Below are 22905 nucleotides of genomic sequence, written 5' to 3'. Positions count from 1 at the left end.
TTGTACACTGTCTTTCTAATGAAGAATAAAGAAGAAACAACTATCGTTGGGTGATAGTGTTAATCTGGACTGAGGATATGCTCCTAGTAATTTGAAAGGTTATCTCGGGATTCCAAGGGAAGAGGTGATACCCCAATTTGGCCACATTGGGGAGCCTTTCCCCCTCAGAGTGAGTACTCAAGATCACTATTTAATTATCATCCTCCTATCTTAACGCACAACCACTATTCTAATATTGTCTTTACCCCCATTATTTCCTATTTTGGGGGACATTCTTTTTGTTTGCATGTGCTGCTCTCCAACTTTTGGTGGATTATAGGAGGGCTGAAGATTTTTTCTGTATGTGAACTGGGCTACCAAGGCGCTGTCCACACCTAACAGCAGTACCAAATATGTGGGATTTTAATTTTTTATGTTAATATGAGAAAAAAACACCTAAAAAGGGTTTTTTAACATTTTGTTTTACATTTTTCTTTTTTGTCTATTATTTTATCTTTTTTATACCATTTGTGTCCCTGTGGGGGACTTTCACCATAGCACCGATGATCTCTATGATAAGGCATTGCAGGACAGAAGTAGGCAACTGGCGCTGGCAATACAGGATGCCAGTATCTAGCGTCCTTTTGCCATGGCAACCAGTCGGGCTTTCCGCAATTATATCATCAGAGACCGATTACCTCACCAAGAGAGCGCGCTCCCTCTGTGAACCCTTCCAATGCCGCGATCTACATAGATCGCAGCAGGGAAGGGGTTAACAGCAGGGGTTGCATCTCCGATGCACCCCCGCTGTTGCAGTGGGAGGTCGGCTATCACTGACAGCCGGCTTCCGCTGCTGGATAGCGCGAGATGGCTTATGATCTCGTGCTATCCCCAGGACATAAGTTTACGCCCTGTTGCAGGAAGTACCCCGCTGCCAGAACGTAAACTTACGCCTTGGAGCGGTAAGGGGTTAAGGCAGAAAATAGGCTGGTCACTAAGAGGTTAAGATAATGTAGTAGATTTACTAGCATTCATATCCAAAAAGTATAAATAACTGATATCCAATATGACAAACCAGCTCTGCTACATCTACATATTGTTTTGAATCTGAATATATAAACTGAACTATATATATATATATATATATATATATATATATATATATATATATATATATATATATTCAGAACCAGCATAATTACATTTTTAGTATATAACATGACCCAACCTCATTATAGAACTATGTATCACAGAAATAGTAGACTTTATAGCCTGCTTGTCTCAACAGAAAGATGCATTGACAGAAAGACCTTTTAGAAGAAAATATGTACATTAACAGACTGCAGCTTACAAAAGGTCATGCTTTAATTAATAGGAAATTTTATTTGCATGAAAAAGGAAAGCAAGAAAGCCATAGTGGAAACAGGATTGACATAAAACACCATAATTATGTAAATCAGCCATATTTTCTGAAAGTTAACAGAACATTTAAAATCTACTGAAGGCAGAGAATAGGCTACAATTTATGTAGCACAAAACTGGTGTTATTTAATTAAAATGCATTCATTCATTAGCTACTTGCTAAACATATCTGTCATACCTCATTAACCATAATTACAATATCGCCACAAACCTATTTCATAGCTTTTTCTGTGCTTTCTATCTGACCATTAATATAATTACTGTTATAATTTGCTCATAAATATCAGAGAAATAAACGTTTCAAATCCTAAAAAATAAGAGAAAGCACTTTGTCACAATGAAATTGTTACTTATTAAGATATATATGTTATGGAGATTGTTGACATAAGTAGGTGGCATCATATTTGCATTTCAATAAAAGATTATCAGAAAAATTTTGATACTTGAATCCAACTTGACATTTGAACCAAAATAGAATATTACTTTCTAGAAATGCCCCTATGAAAGAAAGTATCACAGAATAGGATTAAAAAATAACCTACCAGATACTGAAGAAGCTTGTCATGAAGGGATTGAATTATGACTGCAGCAGTCATTAAAATAGCATTTTTTTGTTGAATTCGGACAAACCACTTGTTATATTAGTTGTGTTCTTGTTTGATTCTATTTTTACAAATGGCTGAAAGTTAGCAAATTTGGCAAATAACTCTAATTTGCAATGGGGGTTGTAGAATTGTGACTGCAACTGTAACTACTGTGAAGATTAACACTTCCTAAAATTTCAGTATGTCAACATATTACATTTAGCTGGGCTTTTCACCAACTTAGGCCTCGTTGACACGAGCATGTTTACGCACGCACATATGCGCGTACAAAACTGTGCATCTATTTAGAACCATTGGTTCCCTATGCTGTGTTCACCTGTCCGTGTTTTATAGGCGTGCAAACGCGCATACTTGCAAAACACAGGACATGTGCGCATGCATAGGTCCATGCTGCGTGTCAATGTTCCCCTCAGGGAGTCCCCTTGTCACAGTTTCAGTGACAAGGGGACTTCTCGCGGGGAGTAAAGAATTCCCTGCCACAGCTGTCACAGCTCTGGCGGAGGATCACGATATTCTCCCACTGCTTTCAATGGGGCCACCGCTGCTGCTGGCGGCCCTATTGAAAGCAATGGGATGCAGGCAACCATGTGCAGTGATTTTCGGGGAAGGGCTTTAAATATAAGCCCTTCTCTGAAAATCATCCCTAGCTGCTGTAAAAAAAATAAAAAAAACATTTACTCACCTCTCCACCGCTGTGGGGCTCAGGCGTATCTAGCTACTTGTCCTCCTGAACTGCTCTGAAACTCTTTCAGCAGGCTGGGATTTAAAATCCCTGCCTGCTGAAAGGGCTGTATCTGATTGGCTGAGCGCTCAGCCAATCACAGGCAGGGCTTAACCATTCATTGAATGACAGCTGAGCGCTGCCTGTGACCAATCACAGGCAGCGTTTGGCCATTCATTGTGAATGACCTCTAGAGGTCTTTAGGTTCAAAAGAAACTAATAGCTGCAGAATTCCGCAGCAGATTTACGTGGTCCAAATCCGTTTGTGGGCATTTGGCCTTAGAGATGGAGTCTGCAGAGGGGAAAGCTGGTGAAAAATTATCTATATAATGAAATAATCAACACAAAAAAGTTCCTCATGTAAACACACATTGCTTATTTTAAAAAGTCACCTGAAATGGCAATTACACTTTAAGCAACACAGTAAATGTACAGGAAATCATGCAGTTTAGATAAATGCACTCTAACACTCCCCTGCCTCTCTTTGACAAGACCCATTGAGTGAGATGACTGATAAAGAAAAAAATACATTGCAAAGTTTCAAGTCTTCGACACTTACCAGAATTTAGAAGAATAATAGATTTCAAACAAATAAATTCTTCCCCACGTAGTCTCATCATTCGGAATCGAGTGGCCGTGGTGACTAGCATATCGAAAATTTCCACCAAGCCTTCTACGCAACGTCCCTGATTCCTATATGAGGATATAACCCAATATGACTTAACACCATACATAAAGCCAAATAAAAATATATAACATCAGTCAATGCAGTAGAAAAGTATTCAATTACTATATAGTTTTAAGCCTCCCTCACACAGGTGCTTTTGTACAGCGTTTAGTGCTGCGTTTTCAGCGCTGTGCTAATCGCTGTACAACGCTCCCATTCATTTCAATGGGGCTACTCACACAAGCGTTAAAACACAGTGTTTTCAATGCTGGGCTTTTAAAGCTATGTATGTTCTATTTTAGGCTGTTTTCAGCCCTGCGTTGGCCATTGAAATGACTGGGTAGCAGTTCCAGCGCTGCTAAAAATGCAGCACAACTTGGTACCGCGTTTTTGGTAGCGATAAACACAGGTTGCTACCCTGATTTTCAGGGGTAATTGCTTGAAATATAGGCACTACCCCAAAAGCTACACAGTGTGAAAAAACAAAAAGCAATACTCACCTAGCAGGCACCGTCCGGGTCCCTCCTGCTGCTCTCTGGAGCACCAGCCAGGCTTCCTGGCACTTGTCATCGCCGACAAAGCATCTCTTGATGGTAATGGGGTTTGAAGACCTCGCCTCCAGCAAGAAATTCCTATCATTGGTTCATCGAGCACTGGCTCAGCTAATCAGAGCCAGCGCTCAATGCACTAATCACAGCCATTCAATCAGAGTAATCTCTTGCTGGAGGCAGGGTCTTCAAACCCCTTTACCATCAAGAGATGCTCTGTTGGCGATGACAAGTGTCCTGAAGCCTGCAGGAATGCCAGAGAACAGTGGGAGGGACCCGAACGACATCTGCTAGATCAGTATAAGGCCTCCCTCACACAGTTCTGGCATTCAGGCTCCTTGGCTGTGTTTTCAGTTGTGCTGAAAATGCAGCCAAAATGCATGTCAGCACTGCTGAAACTGCAGTAAATGCAGCGTTGAAAAACGCAGCGTTTTTGCAAATGCCTGTGTGAGAGAGACCTTAGAGAGAAAAAAGTTTGATACTGTGTAAGGTAGTATATATACAGTTAAACCATGCAATCCTGCAGATATGATATCTTTTAAAATCTTGCTGTAACATCTTTTTTTTTTGTTAGGCATTAATAGGTATATCTACAGGATTACTTGGTTCAACTTTTTATTCTTAAAGGGCTCTTGGGCAAACTCATGAATATTTTCTTCAGCCTTACCCTGGTTTAGTTAGAAAAGTCCATCATGTTCCTTCGCCAAGAATGGTTGACTTGAAGATTTAATAACACAACACCCATTTTAGTTTTTCTGCTTATAAATCCACTTTAGGAGGTGAGAAACATTTCTTTCCCAGTCCGATAATTGACCATTTATAAGGGCCACTCAGGCAGGGGGTATGTTTTTCACTGCAAGGCTCATTGTTATAGTTCACCTACTGTGACCAACCTTTACGTTATTAAATGTAGATTTCAGAATAATAGATCTCAGTTATTCTAGCAGAAATGACATTTTATAACCAAGTTTACTCTACTCTCTAGAAGCACTTTGCCTACATCATGTACTGTACACTACAATGTAAATTCAAATACAGTACATTTATTCTTCCGGCAATCCAATATGGGGAATAAATAAAAGTGTTTATTAAACTACAAATGACAATTCAGTAGTAGAACATTTAGGATAAGAAAGGGGGGAGTGAAGTGTTTAAGAAAGATCTGAATGGGCCCATGATTATGGAGTTTTGACATTACTTTCCCACCTGCTTATTTGCAACTATTGCATTCGAGTTTTACCAGACACATTGCTGCTCTCTTTTGAGTACTTTAGTATTACAACTTAAGTAAAGGGGCTGAGCTATAAAAAAAAATACAAAGCACATGAAAAAGAGAGGTGCACTGTATCTCGAAAAACTCCAAAGGAGCTACTGGCATTCCACCAAACACAGTGGACGTTATCCATGTATGTCTGGATATCCAAAACAACTTTTATTGTTTTTTTTTTATCATAACACTAAATTCGTACATATTGAGATATTTATTAAGTAGCAATTATTATACAGTATTAAAGACTAGAATCACTTTACTCCCTCTACCATCCCATACTAGTACCTTCAAATTAGGTATTAAGAAGAAGCTAAGCCTATACACCAATATTGTTATCCATTGAAATGTATTTAGGTGAAACGTACCTGTCTAGTAGGAGATTTGGAGCAAATGACAATTTGCCTGGATGTTCCACTGAGCGCCAGATTAAACCAACCATAAGTATCTCAAGCCAAGCACATTCCAAAAGATGAACCTGGTCATGAAGAGTCAAGTCTACAAAACCTGTGGAAATAAAGAAAATATTATTCTTAACATATAAAAACCATTTACTGCGCTAAACTCCAAAACATTTAGATAAAATACTTCCACATTTCAATTATTTTAAATATCTGTATAAAAGTAATGTAAAAAGGGTTTCTAAATATTTGAAGTGAATCTCCGCCTTTGTGATAGCTCCATTTCCAGCATGAGTTACAGAGACTTGTCAGAATAGAGAGGACCCCAGCATCCAGTAAAAACACGACTTTATTGAGTTACATTAAAATCCCTCAGGAAATGCATCGTGGACACAACCTGATGTCTTGCAGGCTGAACATGCAGCCCTTAGTCATATTACATAATAACGCACACATGCTCGGTATAACCCCAACCAATAAAAAACATATCTGCATCGTGGTCCAAAATGTATATTCCTGGCCCTCTCCATAAATGTCATACATGTTATGTCTTTTGTAAGATGCGCCGTGCAAAGTTGTCTAGTCATCTTGTTATGTGTATTGCGCAGCTGCAGCAAGTGAGAGGCTAATGTTTGCATGAGACTGGGAGATGCCTGTAATATATCAATATTTCTTGAATCACGTAATGTGTGTCGTGTATGAGTGTTTTGGGTGTGGTGTTCATCTTCTTCAACAGTAGGAAGGAGTGGAGTGCAAACCACATGGGGGTACCTTTATCTCTTATGTGGTGAAGAGAATGAAAAAGGAAAGAGGTACCCTGAGGATCCAAATGCCAGGGACTAAATAGAAAGGAGGAGAGACAGAGAGAGAGAGAGAGAGAGAGAGAGAGAGAGAGAGAGAGAGAAAGCAGAAAGACCAAATTCATCGTGCAGAGGTACTGTACCACGAGAGTGTCTGTGGAGTGACACTACCCCTATCCTCCACTGGAGAGCTTCCCATTTGAGGAGCGGTGCCTAGCAGATAACTGGGATTGCAGGATTGGTTTCATCCTGAGCTTCTGTCTACCTGCACCAGTACTTTAATAACTTTTACAAAGTTATTCAGTAAAATTCTGCCAGGCTCTGACCATTCCCAGAGCCTGAGGTACGTTAATCTAGTCTGAAGCTTCTTTATTTACCACCGAGAGTCATTCCGGTGGGTGACGGAGCAGTGGCGTCACCTGTGACAATGTCATCTCCTGTTCTTATGTGTATTGGCCATCCCTCTCCTAGGGGTATCTGGAAGAGGCCCAGCGCTGCTCTGGCCGAGGCTAAGTGTGTCCCTCCAGGAAGGAGTCTGGTAAGTGCCTCCGTGACAAGTGTCCACTCTACCCTCCCAGCTCCTCAACGTATGCCCTGTGCCTGGAGTCACCCTATGTGACGATGCACCTCTAGTAACAACATGTGACTAAATAGATCATGAAAAAGAACAGCCAATGCTTTAAATAATTAATTAATTTACTGCAATACCACCAATCGTTTGTTAAGACCATAAGGAGTACAAGTTTTTAAAATTAAGCTCCAGTAACTTTCTCTCTCAGTGGTCACCACACCTAACTGGGCAATTAATCATCTCAATGTCTGCTGCAACCACCAGATTCCAGTAAAATCCTTGCATTCTTTCACTGCAGGGGGCTGGTTTATTAGTTTGTACTGTCAGTGTCTAAAGAAGGCATTTCCTTTAAAAGGGACAGCATGTTAGTAACATGTTTCCACTTGGAAAATTACCAGAGAGGAATGAGCTGCAAAAATTACTAGAGAGGAATGAGCTGCTTAGAATACAGTGCCAGCCCTTGAGTGTACCCCACATGTAAATAAGGCATCTAATAGATGCCCTGGTTTGTAAAGTATTGTTCCATAGCAGATCTACTTTAATCCCTTAGTGACCATGCCTGTTTGCACCTTAACCCCTTAGTGACCAGCCCATTGCCTTTTTACATCCTAGCTTGCTGGGCCTTTATCCCTGAGGATGTAAAAACATGTTTCCTGCAGGGATTAAGGCCCTGCAAACTGAGGACATGACAGCTCCATGCTGCCGGCTCCCAGAGCTGCCATTCTGGGCCATGGGTCCCCTCCCCCGGTCACATGATTGCCGGCATTTACCGAATGCCAGCGATCATGTAAAAGTCAATAAAATGGGAAAAAAAATTAAAGATTTAGCTGCCCTGATGGATCGGATCCATCAGGGCAGCTGAAAGTACTCACCCGCATTCTACACGATGTCCCGTGCTGCCCTGGCCTCCCGGGTCCCGTCAGCGCCTTCTGCGCATGCACAACGGATATCATAAGCGCATGCGCAGAAGGAAATTTAAAAACTCTCTGGCTCCCGGCTCCCATGTGTAGCCAAGAACAAAGAGATGTCACCTGGAGCCTAAGGCCCCGGATTTATCTGTGGACCTCACCATGGCTTTTGCGCTCGCGCCCACCGCCAAGATGGCGGACGCATGTGCAAAAGCTGCAGATAGCTAGGGGAATTTAAAATCTCCCTGCTCCTGGCTACCAAACATAGCCAAGAGCCTGGAGATTTCACTGGGTCCTGCAGTACGCGGTCCCTTGTCACGTGATCGCTGTTTTCCACTTGAAAACGGCGATCACGGAAAAGTAAAAAAAGTTAAAGTTTCACCTCCAATCACAGTTCCAATCCGTGAGGGGAGGTGAAATTACTTACCTAAGGCCTCCGGTGATGTCCCACGACGGGATCTTTATCCGCGGACCTTTCACCAACGTTGGCGCATGTGCTCATCAGTGAAATGGCGGACGCAAGCGCAGAAGCTGCGGAGGGCCAGGTAAATTTAAAGACTCCTTGTTCCTGGCTACTAAAGGTAGCCAAGAGCCTGGAGCAGTGACCGTGGGCCGCAGTGAGCGGTCCCCGGTCACATGATCGCCATTATCAAAAGGATAATGGCGATTACGTAAAAGTCAGGACAGTTGAAGTTTAATGCGCCTTTTGGTTTGAGCTCTGTTGTGCATACGGACATAATATTAGGGCCACAACGGGTATGTTTCTGAACTCGGGACAAACAGGGGGATCCATTTTGGGGTGAAATTCTTCATTCACATGTGTGCTGTACAAAAAAAATGTTTTTAAAATGACACAATTGCCCAAAAAATTAAAATCGTAATTTTTTTCCTTCTGCTTTTCTCAAATTTCTTCAAAAACTGTGGGGTAAAAATATGCAATACAACCCTAGATGAATTTGTTAAGGGGTCTAGTTTTCAAAAAGGGGTCATTTGTGGGGGTGCTCTGTCATTTTGGCCGCTCAAGGGCTCTACAAGTGGGCAATGGGGCCTAAGTCACTATCAAGCAAAATGACTGTTCTGAAAGCCACCGGCTGCTCTTTTCGGTTTGGGCCTCGTTGTGCATACGGACACGAGATTAAGGTCAAAATGGGTATATTTCTGAACACAGGACAAACAGGGGTATCTATTTGGGGTGCAAATACTAATTTTTATGTGCACTATAGAAAAAAATACCGTCTTTTAAATGGCATATTTGCAAAAATATGAAATTTATTTTTTTCTTCTATAAATTGCATTAATTCCTGAAAAAAAACTGTGGGGTAAAATGCTCACGACCCCCTCAGAGAATGCATTAGGGGTGTAGTTTTTGAAATGGGGTCATTTGTGGGGGTATCTATCATTCTGACAGTCACGAGCCTATGCAATCTTAGCTTGGTGTAGGAAAAGAAAATGTTCCTCAAAATGTTAAAAATCAATGTTAAATTCGTACATCTCTTAAATGGTTAAAAAAACTGAAGTTTTTCCAATGTGTGTCCAGAATAAAGTAAACAGATGGAAATATATATCTTATCAAATTTGTACAGTATGTTTGCACATATTTGAGATATTGCGGTTGAAAATGTGAAAAAATGCAATTTTTTCCCCAATTTTGGTGCTTTTAATAAATATACACAAATTCTATCTGACTATTTTCACCACCTAAATAAAGTACAATATGTGACAAAAAAGAATGCCAGAATCACTTGCATATGCAAAACCTTTACGGAGTTATTCTATGTCAAAGTAACACATGTCAGATTTCCAAAATTTGGTCTGGTCATTAAGGCGCAAACAGGCTTGGTCACTAAGGAGTTAATGACCAGGCCAAATTTTGGAAATCTGACGTGTCACTTTAAGGGCTCAGTCAGACGGGCGTTTTTTTCGCACGATTTGCGCATGCGATGTGCGATTTTATAAAACCATTGCTTTGCAATGGTATCGGACACATGAGCGCTTTTTATGCGCTCGTCCGATAAATTATAGAACAGAAATCGCAGATCGCAGATAGGTGCGATCTGCGATTCCTGTTCTCTTCTCTATATGCGCTCAATGGGGCCGGCGGCAGCAGCGCCGACCCCATTGAGAACATATAGTAGACAAATCATTCTCCTCTGCCACAGCTGTAACAGCTGTGGCAGAGAAGAATGATGTTTGCCCATTGAATTCAATGGAGCTGGCAATACAGCTGGCTCCATTGAAAGCAATGGGCTGCCGGCGATCGCAGGATGAATTTTCGGGAAGGGCTTAAATATATAAGCCCTTCCCTGAAATTCATCCAGAAATGTGTAAAAACAAAAAAAAAATATATACTCACCTTGTCTCGGCAGACGGAGTTCAGCCGCGGCCGGCGGCAGCTCTCCTGAACTGCTCAGAGTAGTATTCAGCAGCCGGGGATTTAAAATCCCCGCCTGCTGAATGAGCTGCCTCTGATTGGTCACAGCCTGACCAATCAGAGGCAGCTCTCACTCACACCTATTCATGAATTCATGAATGGGTGAGTGAGTGCTGCCTCTGATTGGCTCAGCGCAGGGACCAATCAGGGGCAGCTCTCACTCACACCCATTCATGAATTCATGAATGGCTGTGAGTGAGAGCTGCCTCTGATTGGTCAGGCTGTGACCAATCAGAGGCAGCTCATTCTCTGAGCGGTTCAGGAGAACTGCCGCCGGCCGCGTTGAACTCCGTCTGCAGGGACAAGGTGAGTATATATATATTTTTTGTTTTTACACATTTCTGGATGAATTTCAGGGAAGGGCTTATATATTTAAGCCCTTCCCGAAAATTCATCCCGCGATCGCCCGCAGCGCATTGCTTTCAATGGAGCCGGCTGTATTGCCGGCTCCATTGAATTCAATGCGCTGGACAGCTCTGGCCCATTTCTGTTGAAACGCGGCTAGGAGCAGTATTTTCGGGCGATTTTTCGGCCCCGGTCACGCGATTTGCGGATGCGCATCTGTCATGCGATCCGCAAATCGCGGGAAAAAACGCCCGCGTGACTAAGGCCTAACATAGAATAGCTCCGTAAAGCTTTTGCACATCCAAGTTATTCTGACATTGTTTTTTGCCACATAGTATACTTCATTTAGGTGGTAAAAATAGACTGAAATTGTGTATATTTAGTAAATCGCCAAACTTGGGAAAATTTTGAAAAACTTGTCACATGTTCAACTGCATGTCAAATATGTGCAAACATACTGTACAAATTTTGAATACTCTCTATTACCAGTGTCGGGAAAACTGACAAATAGAAATGGAGCTTGCAGAGTGGAAATTTTTAAAAACTGCAGAATACAATTCATATAAAGGCCAGAAATAATGTTATTTCTTATGTACACGACAGATTATTCTGAAAATTCCTCTGAAAGTTTAAGTATGCTTAAATTTACTGTATTTTTGAAAAAAAATATAGCTATAATATGTGCATCTTTTGGTCCTCAATGATGAGGCACAATAAGTACCATCAATGCCTCTGCAAAGTACTTTACTCCCGGTCTTGTTCTGTCTTTTGCTTTATAGGTGTTTTTGTCCTTTTGTCCTGTAAGGGTCAACTAGTGCCTAGAGGAAGACCACTGGGTCGTCCTTATCGGGACGCCAGCACCACTTCTAGGCAGGGCTATCCCTTTTTTCTTGTACTAGCTTAAGGCAAGGTACTTTCCCTAGTTCTCCTCCTTGGACTGCTGGGTTACTGTCATCTGGTATCTTTACCTCTGTCCCTACATTATAAAGATAAGTGCATTATTTTAAAGAGAGATAAATGAAAGAGTTAATTATGGATGGTTATCGTTTAGCTGTCTTTCCAGATTATTCAGTGGACATACAGAAAAAACTGATGCAGTTTTAGGATAAGGTTATGGGGTTTATAGCTACCTTATGCAATTTTGTATGCAACACGACTGAGAGTTGTGATGTAGGAGGAGACTTTTTCTTTGATAATTCTAGGGATGCAGCCTTCTGGGTTGATAAAGATGAACAACATTTATATAAAAGTCATAAGTAGACCTTTTTATTAGCGGATTATTGGTACAATACTTGACCACCTGAAATTAGATTGTTAGATATATGGGAAGTTCCTGGGTACTGCTCTTTAGTATTAGTGTCCTCACTGTGATATTGGGATTTTTTTTTTACCATTATCACGGTACCTAGGGGATTAGAGCCCTAAGCAATATGAGTATGTGGCATGTGGTTCAGTGTGGCGCTGTGTTTTTTTTTCTTCTTCTCTACTTCTCTCTCTTTCTCCTTCTCTACTATGTAATGCAATCAGCATTTTAAATTATGTGTAAAAGATAAATAATGAATATCATTTGCCATGGTTCAATGGGTTAATATAATTTCGTAGAATATGCAGGGTAAGGGGGACAAAACTAAAAGATACACTTTTTTCCTCTATTTAACAGTTTCAACAAGCTATTGTTTGCCTATTAAAAACACACTTAACAAGAAATACTGTGCACTTGCTCCCCATACTGTATGGGCAATTTTTTTTCATTCTATGTACCTAAGTTATTCATATGGAATAAGTGTACTGATTCATAAAAACCTTTTTTTTTCAAACATCTTTTTTTATTTTGAGCTTTTGTAAACATTTTTTCATTACGATTAAAAAAATTGAAACAAAGTACATCTTGGAACAATACAATTGTATTTTTCAAAAAACTTTGTATTTACAGATATGACTTACATTGTCACCTTGGATAATAAAATATTAAGCATATTGATCTCCTGTACTATTCCCTTATTATGGTTCACTCATCACTTTCAATCCTCCCATTATCTTTGTATAAATCTATTTATTTAAAATATCATTTAAGTGTGAATTATCTTTATAGATTTTATAGGGTGATTTGTTTGTCTTAAATGTATTATTGCGCAAAAGAAATACTGTTTGTATTCCAGCGAATGTATTGATAAGGTGATGGAATTTGAGGCTATATTCCCTGCTGTTTCTGTGTTAACTGTGGGCAATTCTAATAAATCCCTGTTTGGATAGTTTTAATAAAAGCCCTATAGTGGCTTCTCCTTTGCCAACTACTTTTGCACATTTATAATAATAATAATAATCTTTATTTGTATAGCGCCAACATATTCCACAGCGCTTACAAAGACAGGGGGAATACAGAAAGACAAAAGTACAAAAATTTCAGAACCACAGTTACATAATAATCAGTTGATGGAAACAGTAGGGGTGAGGGTCCTGCTCCAACGAGCTTACATACTACAAGTAATGGGGTGAACAGAAGGTAAAGGGGCTGGAGATGTGCACGGTAAGGCGAGGTGGAGAGTGAGGGATGCTATACATAATACAATTAGGTTTATGTAATCTGTGGAGGTGGAGAAATCCAGAAGTTCGACAATGCTCATGTTATTCCAGTTCACTTAATACAGTTTCTAGAATAGAGTGGAGTGGAATATCTACCAGGAACTGTGCCTGATCATTCTCCACTCTGTCATTGTGAGTGGTGACGGATTTGGTTTAGATAGAGTTTGGAAATTAAATATCTTTTGGTTGAACCTGGTCGATGGTAATGCTAGAATGGAGGAGGCTCTATTGGTATTTTTTCAGATTAATATTGGCTCCTCCTAAGTGTCTGTAGTGTGGAACGCTATGAAGGCATTTATATGTGGTCATTATATACAGACCATTAGCTTACATAAGTCTAAATCTCCGGATGCCATTAGGGCCCTTCAGTGATGAGTAGAGATGAGCGAGCATACTCGCTAAGGACAATTGCTCGGTCGAGCATTATTCTTAGCGAGTATCTTCCCGCTCAGAAGAAAAAATTCGGCTGCCGGAGCGGGTGATAGGTGAGTTGCGGCCATGAGCAGGGGGGAGAGAGGGAGAGAGAGATCTCCCCTCCGCTCCTTCCCGCTCTCCCCCGCTGCTCCCCACTCGCCGCCTGCAGCCGAATCATTGCTCCCGAGCGGGCAGGTACTCGCTAAGGGCAATGCTCGATCGAGCAATTGCCCTTAATGAGTATGCTCGCTCATCTCTAATGATGAGCTTTAGATGCAGAGCAAGCAAATACATATTCTCCCACCAATCAGATGGAAATTAACTGGAAAGAGGCACAGTTTTAACTGGTGGATCATCTAAAATGTTTTGCAAAAATAAGCATCTGTTTATGAAGCAGAAGATCTTTGAGGAATGAAAAGAAGGGGGGAGATTTTTGCCACGGTTTGATGGTCTCGCAAATGAATTTTTTAAAGAGTTACTAGGATATGCTTCTGCCACACTTTGACGGTGTTTAGTCAAATATTGCATGAAGGAATACTTTCACCATCAATGTGAGATGCTAAAATTGTTTTATTTCTGTTTCTGATTCCTATTGTCCAATATTTCTGTTAACCGTTGATATTAAAATTTTGCTGAAGGTGCTTGCAAATAAATCAACTGCTATTAATTTAAGGAGGTTACACCTGAATCTCCAGGCGGATCATCAAGTTTGTGGGAGCAAGGCTGTCATTTCACTTGATGCTGCCAAAGCTTTTGAGAATGTCGAGTGGAATTATTTGTGGGCTGTTCTTTATAGAATGTGCTTTGGTGGGAAATTTGCGACATGACCAAACTGCTCTATTCAATGTCAAAGGAAAGAGTGAGGTCAAATGATCATATCTCGGGACAGATGGTATTGGGGAGGGGAATAAGGTAAGGGTGGCCCTCTTTCCAGTCTTCTCTTTGCTTTAAAAATTGCGCCCCTGCCTGGTTTGATAAGGCAATCACCCGATATAGCTGGATTTCAGTATGGTAATACTGAACATGTTGGCTATGTAATAAATAATTTAGGAAAAATTGTGGGGGGGCGGGGGAATGAGGAGAAAGCAAATCTATTAAATAATTCTTTTCTCAAGTTTCTTCATAGATGAAAATAAAATATCAGTTGAGATGAAGAGTGATAAAGTAAACTCTCCATTAAATGCCACCAGTTTAACTGAGGAGGAAGTGCAGAGCCACCTTAAAATGATTAAAATAGACATATCGCTAGGTCTCAATGGTTCTAAGAAAGTTAAGTAATTACCATTGTTTCTTATACTTAAGGACTGTATAGTGACGGAGTCTATGCCACTGGATTGCTGCATTGCCAATGTGCTGCCAATATTCCATAAGGGGTCGAGAAGTGAACCTGGAATCCACAGGCAGGTAAATTTTACAACCATTGTGGGTAGAATGTTTGAAGGGTTTCTAAGAGAAGTTATCCTGGAGTACCTCAAGGAAAATAGCTGTGTAATTCCATATCAGTATGGGTTTATGAGGGGTCGCTTCTGTCAAACCAATCTGATCAGTTTCTATGAGGAGGTAAGTTCTAGACTGGACTGCGGAGAGTCATTGGATCTTGTATAATTGTACTTTTCCAAACGTTTGATACTGTGCTGCATAAAAGGTTGAGAATGCTTGGTCTGGGTGAGAATGTGTGTAAGTGGGTAAGTAACTGGCTCAGTGATAGAAAGCAGATGGTGGTTATTAATGGTCCATACTGACAGTGCCGCGGCCGCTGTCAGTTCTCCTGAACTGCTTCTCGGCACTATTCAGCCGGCGGGGCTTTAAAATCCCCGCCTGCTGAATGATCTGCCTCTGATTGGTCACAGCCCTGACCAATCAGAGGCCGGTTTCACTCACACACTCATTCATGAATTCATGAATGGGTGAGTGACTGCTGCCTCTCAGCGCTGAGCCAATCAGGGGCAGGTCTGACTCACATCCATTCATGAATTCATGAATGGGTGTGAGTGAGGCATGCCTCTGATTGGCTCAGCGCTGAGCCAATCAGGGGGCAGGTCTGACTCACACCCCCTTCACACCCACTGCAGGACGGCCGCGCGGAGCTCCGGCTGCCGGGAGAAGGTGAGTATACAATTTTTTTTTATTTTAACACATTTTAGGATGAATTGCAGGGAAGGGCTTATATATTTAAGCCCTTACCGACAATTCATCCCGGGCTCGCCCGCAGCGCATTGCTTTAAATGGAGGCGGCTCTATTGCCGTCTCCATTGAATGCAATGCGCTGGACAGCTCCGGGTCGTTTCTAATGAAACGCGGCTAGGAGCAGATTTTCGGGCGATTTGCGCGCACCGGTCACGCGATTTGCGGATGCGCATCCGTCATGCGATCCGCAAATCGCGCGAAAAAACGCCCGTCTGACTAAGGCCTAAATAAGAGACCACTGTGAAACACTGACATGGAAAAGGACTTGGGGATTTTAGTTAACTGTAAACTTAACTGGAACAACCAGTGTCAAGCAGCTGCTGCCAAAGCAAATGTAATGATAATGAAGTGCATCACAAGAGGTCTAGGGGCACATGACGAGAACATTGTTCCTCCTCTTTACAAGTCACTGGTCAGACCACACATGGAATATTGTGTACAGTTTTGGACACTTGTACTCAAGAAGGACATATTAGAGCTTGAGCAGGTTCAAAGGTAGGCAACTAAAGTAATACATAGAATTGGTGGACTACAATACCCAGAGAGGTTATCAAAATTGGGGTTATTTAATTTAGAAAAAAAACAGCTGAGGGTGATTTAATAACTATGTATACGTATATGACAGATCAATACAAAGATCCCTCCCACAATCTATTTATACCCTAGCCTGTGAATGTAACAAGTAGGCATCCTCTTCTTCTAGAGAAAAGAATGCTTCTACACTAACATAGAAGAGGTTCCTTACTATAGAGCATTGACACTATGGAACACTCTGCCTGAGGAAGTGGCGAAGATAAATTTGCTGAAATAATTTAAAAGGATGCCTAGATGCCTTTCCTGAGAGTAATAATATTACAAGTTATAGTAACCAGATTACTGGAGAGGGGTTCCTGATCCAGGCATTTATTCTGATTGCCAGATTTGGAGTTGGGAAGGAATTTTTCCCTAATATGAGGAAAATCAGCTTTTTCATGGGTTATTTTATTTTCCTCTGGATCAACATTGCAGTGTTAACGTATCACCTGTAGTACTCATTCGAAACAATACATATATTACAAGTCGATACCCAATCCAGTAAAATTAAAAAATTAACATTGAAAAGGTTTGCCTGCCCACTCAACCCAAGGTGGTCTGTGGCCCACCAGCATACAAAGCAGAACAATGCAGGGCTCTACTTAGGTGCACACCCCAGGTTAGATGGATATGGAAACTTTATTTGCAGAATCCAGGAACAAGGTATACAACAATGCGCTTCACTATTGAAATAGTGGCTTTGTCATGTGTGAAACACGTTGTTGTATTTTTTGTTCCTGGATTCTGCAAATAAAGTTTTCAAAACTATCTAACTTGGGGTGTGCACTTGAGTGAATCCCTGCATTTTTCTTCTTTATCTCCAGCGCCTGTGTGGTAGCAGGGTTGGCAGCTTTCTGATAACACTTGTACAGTACTGTGGTACACACAGCCTCTCCAGGTGAGCAGTACTATGAGCAGGGGGACCTTGCCATTGCTTGTTGGTGATATTATACATGTAGTGCTTCTATCTATATGTCCTGTATTTTACTGAGGCAGGGAAATCTATGTATTGTTTTGAAGCCCTTTCACAGTGTAGACAATTTAAAATGTATTAGTTCTTTATTTGTATCAATGATTTAAAACCACAGGGCACATATGAGAGAACCTGTGACCCCCACTAGTGTAGGGAGGGGAACAGGGGCCTAACACAAACACACAATTATGACTAAGTCTGAGCAAGTTTCTATTTCCGCAAGTTTCTATAAAGATCAAGCAAAACAAATGTAAAGCCTGTAGCCTACCATCAAGGCTACAGGCTTTACATTTGTTTTGCTTTATCATTATTTTGATTTGTGTTATCTTTGAGGCAATGTAGAATAGTCCTGGCTAGCAACTACCTATTCCCATATATATCAGTATTAGAGAGAAAGGTAGTTCGCTTAGCTAAGTCTATAGGGGAAATAGAAACTTGCTTAGACTTAGACTAGTCAAAGGAAAAGGAAACATAGAGATTATCTCCCTTATTACATACAAGGGTCTAACAGAACGTCCATAGGCAATGCTCTCAAACGAGAAGAATTATTAAATGGAAGCGACTAGGCCTCCATTATTGACAGCCGTCTGAATAACGGCAGTGATACCTAGTTCGCCCGGTTTATTGAGCTAATTGCCTCTATGATTGAACCAGACACCATATTAGTTATCTATGTCTGAAAGTACGAGGGACTAGAATGTGATAGGAGATAATTCTCCCTGTCAGGGCTAGGGTGGTTTCTGATAAAATACTACGGTATATAGTGTAGGGAAACGCATCAAACCTAACCCTAAGAATACTATATATAGCCAAGTACATCTTTGAATTACATAAATTGCCCGAGTGGATAGCTTATCTCTTGTATTAGAAAATAATAAAGTTCTGATTTGTAATTTCATCTGAGTTTAACTGACAGTGCAGGGTAATCTATAAACTGCAGTGTGATTTTGCATAGTGTTATTATCAATTAGCCACCAGACCAGTTCTTGTACTCTAGGTGGTATTTATTTGTTGTGTGTGTCTGAGTCATAATTGTGTGTTTGTATTGGGTCCCTGTTCCCCTCCCTACACTAGCGGGGGTCACAGGCTCTCTCATATGTGCTTTTAAAACATTGATACAAATAAAGAACTAATAAATGTTAACTTGTCTACAGTCTGTGAAAGGGTATCTGTATCTCCTACAGTCAACCAGAGCATAGAGATACTTGACTGCAGCTAATAAAAGAAGATCTTGAAAGGAAGGCCCTCCTCTATCAATCTAAAATTGCCCAATAAGGGATGTAAAATAGCTTTTGCCAAAGTAAGAATCTAAATATAAAATAATTTATCCAATATAACCAGATAAAAACATGAATGCTGAAAAAAATACAAGTTATAATAGTTTATATTTAACTAATTTGGCAAAATGTTATGCTTTCTAATTTATATGATTGCACACTAATGATGAGCTGAAAACTGTGGCAATGTCAAAAATTATTATTAATTTTTAAAGCACCATTAATTCCAGGGGGCGCAGTAGAAATGATAAAGCCGAATATAAGTTGTTTTTAAATTATGCGGCATATGGTTTACTAATCATAAGGAGAATGTATCTCAAAATAATTTGAACAAGTTTGCTTGATGAGAACAGAGGCTTGTATTCTAACATACCAGGAAATTAAACTAGAAAAATTAACTTGAAGACTAACACAGCATCATGTCTACAAATAGAAGCTTTTCAGAACATAATGTTCTATACTGAAAGCACAGAGCTTAGCCCAAGAAGTTCAAGGCCTGGTCACTGCATGGAGCTATTAGAAAATAAAATGAATTTCTTCTAAAGACACCTGCAGAAGGTTTAAATTATCAGATGGCTTTCATTTTGAACCTAATTATTACTCCTTCTTGCAAAATATATAAATCATTTGGAAGGAATACAAATTCAATATTCATGGTTGACTTCCTAGCTGCCAGCTATTTTACACGTGACGTGTATGATCATTTCATGAGTAATACCATAAATTAAACATTATCACAATTGCTTTAAAACTCATTAAAAATAGAAATCCTTCTTCCATCTTATTCTTAAAAATAACAGAGCTGAATAAAGCCAGGTTGAGACAGTCTAAAAACATTGTGGACAACGCCACTTAACCCCTTGAGTGGCACGCCCGGAAAATTTCCGGGACGAGCTCCACTGCCCATAGTGATATACCCCGGAAGATTTCCGGGCTATGTATCACTATGGGAGCTGCAGAGCACACTGCCACAAGCTGTGACATTGTGCTCTGCCTGCACAGACCCACAGAGAACAAAGCAAGGGCTTTGAAAAACCAGCAGAAGATATTGCCGATATGTCGGCAATCTCCTGGTTTGTTTACAGGTTGCCATAGAGACCATCGGCTTGTCAGAAGCAAGCCGATGGTCTCTGTGGCAGGGAGAGCTTGGTGCTCGGCTGTCAGAGGACAGCTAGGTACTAGCTCTTACAGCAGAGATCAGAGAAAACCTCCGATCTCTGCTGTGTTAACCCTTTACATGCTGCAGTCTATGTGACTGCAGCATATAAAGGGCTGTCACTGCAGCATGTAAGGGGCTGTCACCATCGGACCCCCGGAATGTGATCAGGGGTCCTGATGGGTCCCTGTGGAAGTCCCCTAAAGGGACAAAAAAAAAACAAAATTAAAAAATTAAAAAAAAAATAATAATAAAAACACTTGTCTCCCTTTACTTTGTAAAAAAAATCAAAAATACAATCACACATGTGGTGTCCATGCGTCATAATGACCCAGAGAAGGAAGTTAATACATTTTTTAACCCCTTAATGACATGGCCCCTTTTTTTCTTTTTTCCCCATTTTTTTTTTCTTCCCCCCTGTTTAAAAAATCACAACTTGTCCCGCAAAAAACAAGCCCTCACATGGCCGTGTCAATGGAAAAATGAAAAAGTTATGGCTCTTGAGACTCAACTGCAAAATTAGTTGAAATTCAATGATTAGACCATTTTAAAAAACCTGCCCTGGTGGGCACGACAGGGTGGTAGGAAACCCGCCACTCAAGGGGTTAAAGGAGATACACTGAACTTGATGTTTTTTAAATAATTTAACCCAAGAGTTGCTCTGAGGGCGAAAGAGTCTGAAAAGCCATAAAATGTCATTCACTTGGAACTTGACTAAAATTTTTTAGATAAAAATGAATATTCATCAAAAGAAACCTTTAAAGGTTCAGACACGCAAGGTTTACTTTTATGTGCCCCTCCACTTAGTGAAATTTTGCAAGGTTATACTTTGAGCAATGGTATAACTACCACTGCGGCAGCTATAGTGGCTGCAATAGGACTCACAATTTCAGAGAAGCCTTGGTTGCTCACTAGCAATGAGCACTTGGGGCAGCTCTCCTGAATTTTTGGCCAGATGCCTCTGATAACTAGGCAAGCCCCAGTGGAAACTATGTGAGAGCAGATTCCCTTTAAGGGTTATGGTCTAAGGTCTGAGTCTGAAAATTAAGAGGGTCTGATAATTTCGGTGGTCAGACTGGGGTCTATACGTATTTAGGGATTAGGTCTGAAGTCTGATAAATTTAGGATCCATTCGGGATCTAGATAAATTTAAGGACATGGTCTGGGGTCAGTTTACATATCAGTGCTTGATATTTGTCACACTATACCTAAACCTGTAAGGTTTATGTACTATATTTTACTTTTTACATGACTTGGCAGGAAAGTGTGTCCTTGCCTTAAAGGGGTTGTCCCGCGCCAAAACGGGTTTTTTTTTTTTCAATAGCCCCCCCGTTCGGTGCGAGACAAACCCGATGCAGGGGTTTAAAGAAAAAAACGGATAGTACTTACCCGAATCCCCGCGCTCCGGTGACTTCTTACTTACCTTGCGAAGATGGCCGCCGGGATCTTCACCCTCGGTGGACCGCAGGTCTTCTGTGCGGTCCATTGCCGATTCCAGCCTCCTGATTGGTTGGAATCGGCACACGTGACGGGGCGGAGCTACGAGGAGCAGCTCTCTGGCACGAGCGGCCCCATTCAGGAGGGAGAAGACCGGACTCCGCAAGCGCGTCTAATCGGGCGATTAGACGCTGAAAATTAGACGGCACCATGGAGACGAGGACGCTAGCAACGGAACAGTTAAGTGAATAACTTCTGTATGGCTCATAATTAATGCACAATGTACATTACAAAGTGCATTAATATGGCCATACAGAAGTGTATACCCCAACTTTGTTTCGCGGGACAACCCCTTTAACTGTCACAGGGAGCTGATAAATGTTAATGCTTTTTGTAGTCTGCAGTATGCATGACCTGTGACTGCCCCTCGACCTCCCCATCTCCCACTATGCAAACTATAGTAAGAAAGCTGATTTCAAATATTTCAAATAGTAAGAGAGCTATGAATCATTGTGGGGGAGAAGACAGACAGCTCATGAATATCATGGACTGCACAGCATAAACACAGTATAGAGCAGACTACATGCTGTGCTTGCACTGCAATAGAAATATGGATTTTAAGAACCCTATTGCACCTAACATAGTAAGTAAACCCTGTGCTGCATTTAGGATCTGTCACTAGTTTATGCTGCATACATTAAATCTGGTGATAAATATAGGATCGCTGGGAGTCCAACTGCTGGGATTCCCAATGATCATGAAATTAGAAGCAGGTTGCAAACTGCATATCAGGGTCTCTGAAAATGAATGAAAGAAGATTGAAGCTTCAAAGTTAGTACAACTTTTTAAATTCAAGATAACTACTACCATGTTTCCCTGATAATAATCCCTACCCATATTTTCGGAGGGGGGCTTGAAATATAAGCCCCCCCCCCGAAAATAAGGCCTAGCTACACTACATGCAACTCCCCCCCCCCCAAAAAAAACTATACTCACCTAGTAGGTGGCATTCGGGGCCCTCGTGCTGGGCTGCGGCACTGCTAGAGGCTTCCTCCTCCTGCACGCCGACAGAGCAGTTCTTCCTAGTAGTGGGGCTTGAATACCCCACCTTCAGCAAGCTCATGCTCTGATTGGTTTTTTCACAGTAACAGACTAAAATATAAATTCTTTATTAGGGGTATATTAAAAAACATAAATGGGCTAACACACAAACAAAAAAAATATATAAACCAAAAAAGTCAGTTATTTTTTGGTATATCACTGGCCTCCACTCAAAGACCGGATATGTGTGTGGGGCCAGATAGCAGATCAGTGCTACAGGTAAGTGATAGAAAGAACTTAGTCACTTCCAAAACTGGTAAAGATCATGCAGCATCAAGATTTGGAGGTAAGATGCTCCTCCAACTTGATATTGAGATGCTGCAGTGATCCACCAGAGTGATTGCTGTCTTAGACAGTATCCAACATAGGGACGTGTCAGTATCTCAAACTCTTTGGCATCAATCACGGGCAAAGAGAAAGAGTTTTCCCTATAATAAGGATTTTTCACAATCGGACACTCATAGTCAGAGTGCTAGAATGAATTGTGCTCGACGCGTTTCCCCACAATGGAAAATTGTGGTTCATCAGGAGCTCAGATG

General features: G+C 41.0%; 1 protein-coding gene across 1 annotated transcript in view; it reads right to left on the bottom strand.

The window, feature by feature from the left end:
* ESR1 (estrogen receptor 1) overlaps positions 1-22905 on the bottom strand; it is a 172941-nt gene that overhangs the window by 17038 nt on the left and 132998 nt on the right. The window contains exons 5-6 of the mRNA XM_066594552.1: positions 5578-5716; positions 3287-3420 (exon numbers count right to left, since the gene is read on the bottom strand). Coding sequence (XP_066450649.1) covers positions 3287-3420; positions 5578-5716 — 273 coding nt within the window. The remainder of the gene's footprint in view (positions 1-3286; positions 3421-5577; positions 5717-22905) is intronic.

This window comes from Eleutherodactylus coqui, chromosome 3 (genome assembly GCF_035609145.1).
Source record: "Eleutherodactylus coqui strain aEleCoq1 chromosome 3, aEleCoq1.hap1, whole genome shotgun sequence".
NCBI lineage: Eukaryota > Metazoa > Chordata > Amphibia > Anura > Eleutherodactylidae > Eleutherodactylus > Eleutherodactylus coqui.
The sequence above is the reverse complement of the archived record's forward strand: the minus strand, read 5'-3'. Positions and strand labels throughout refer to the sequence as shown.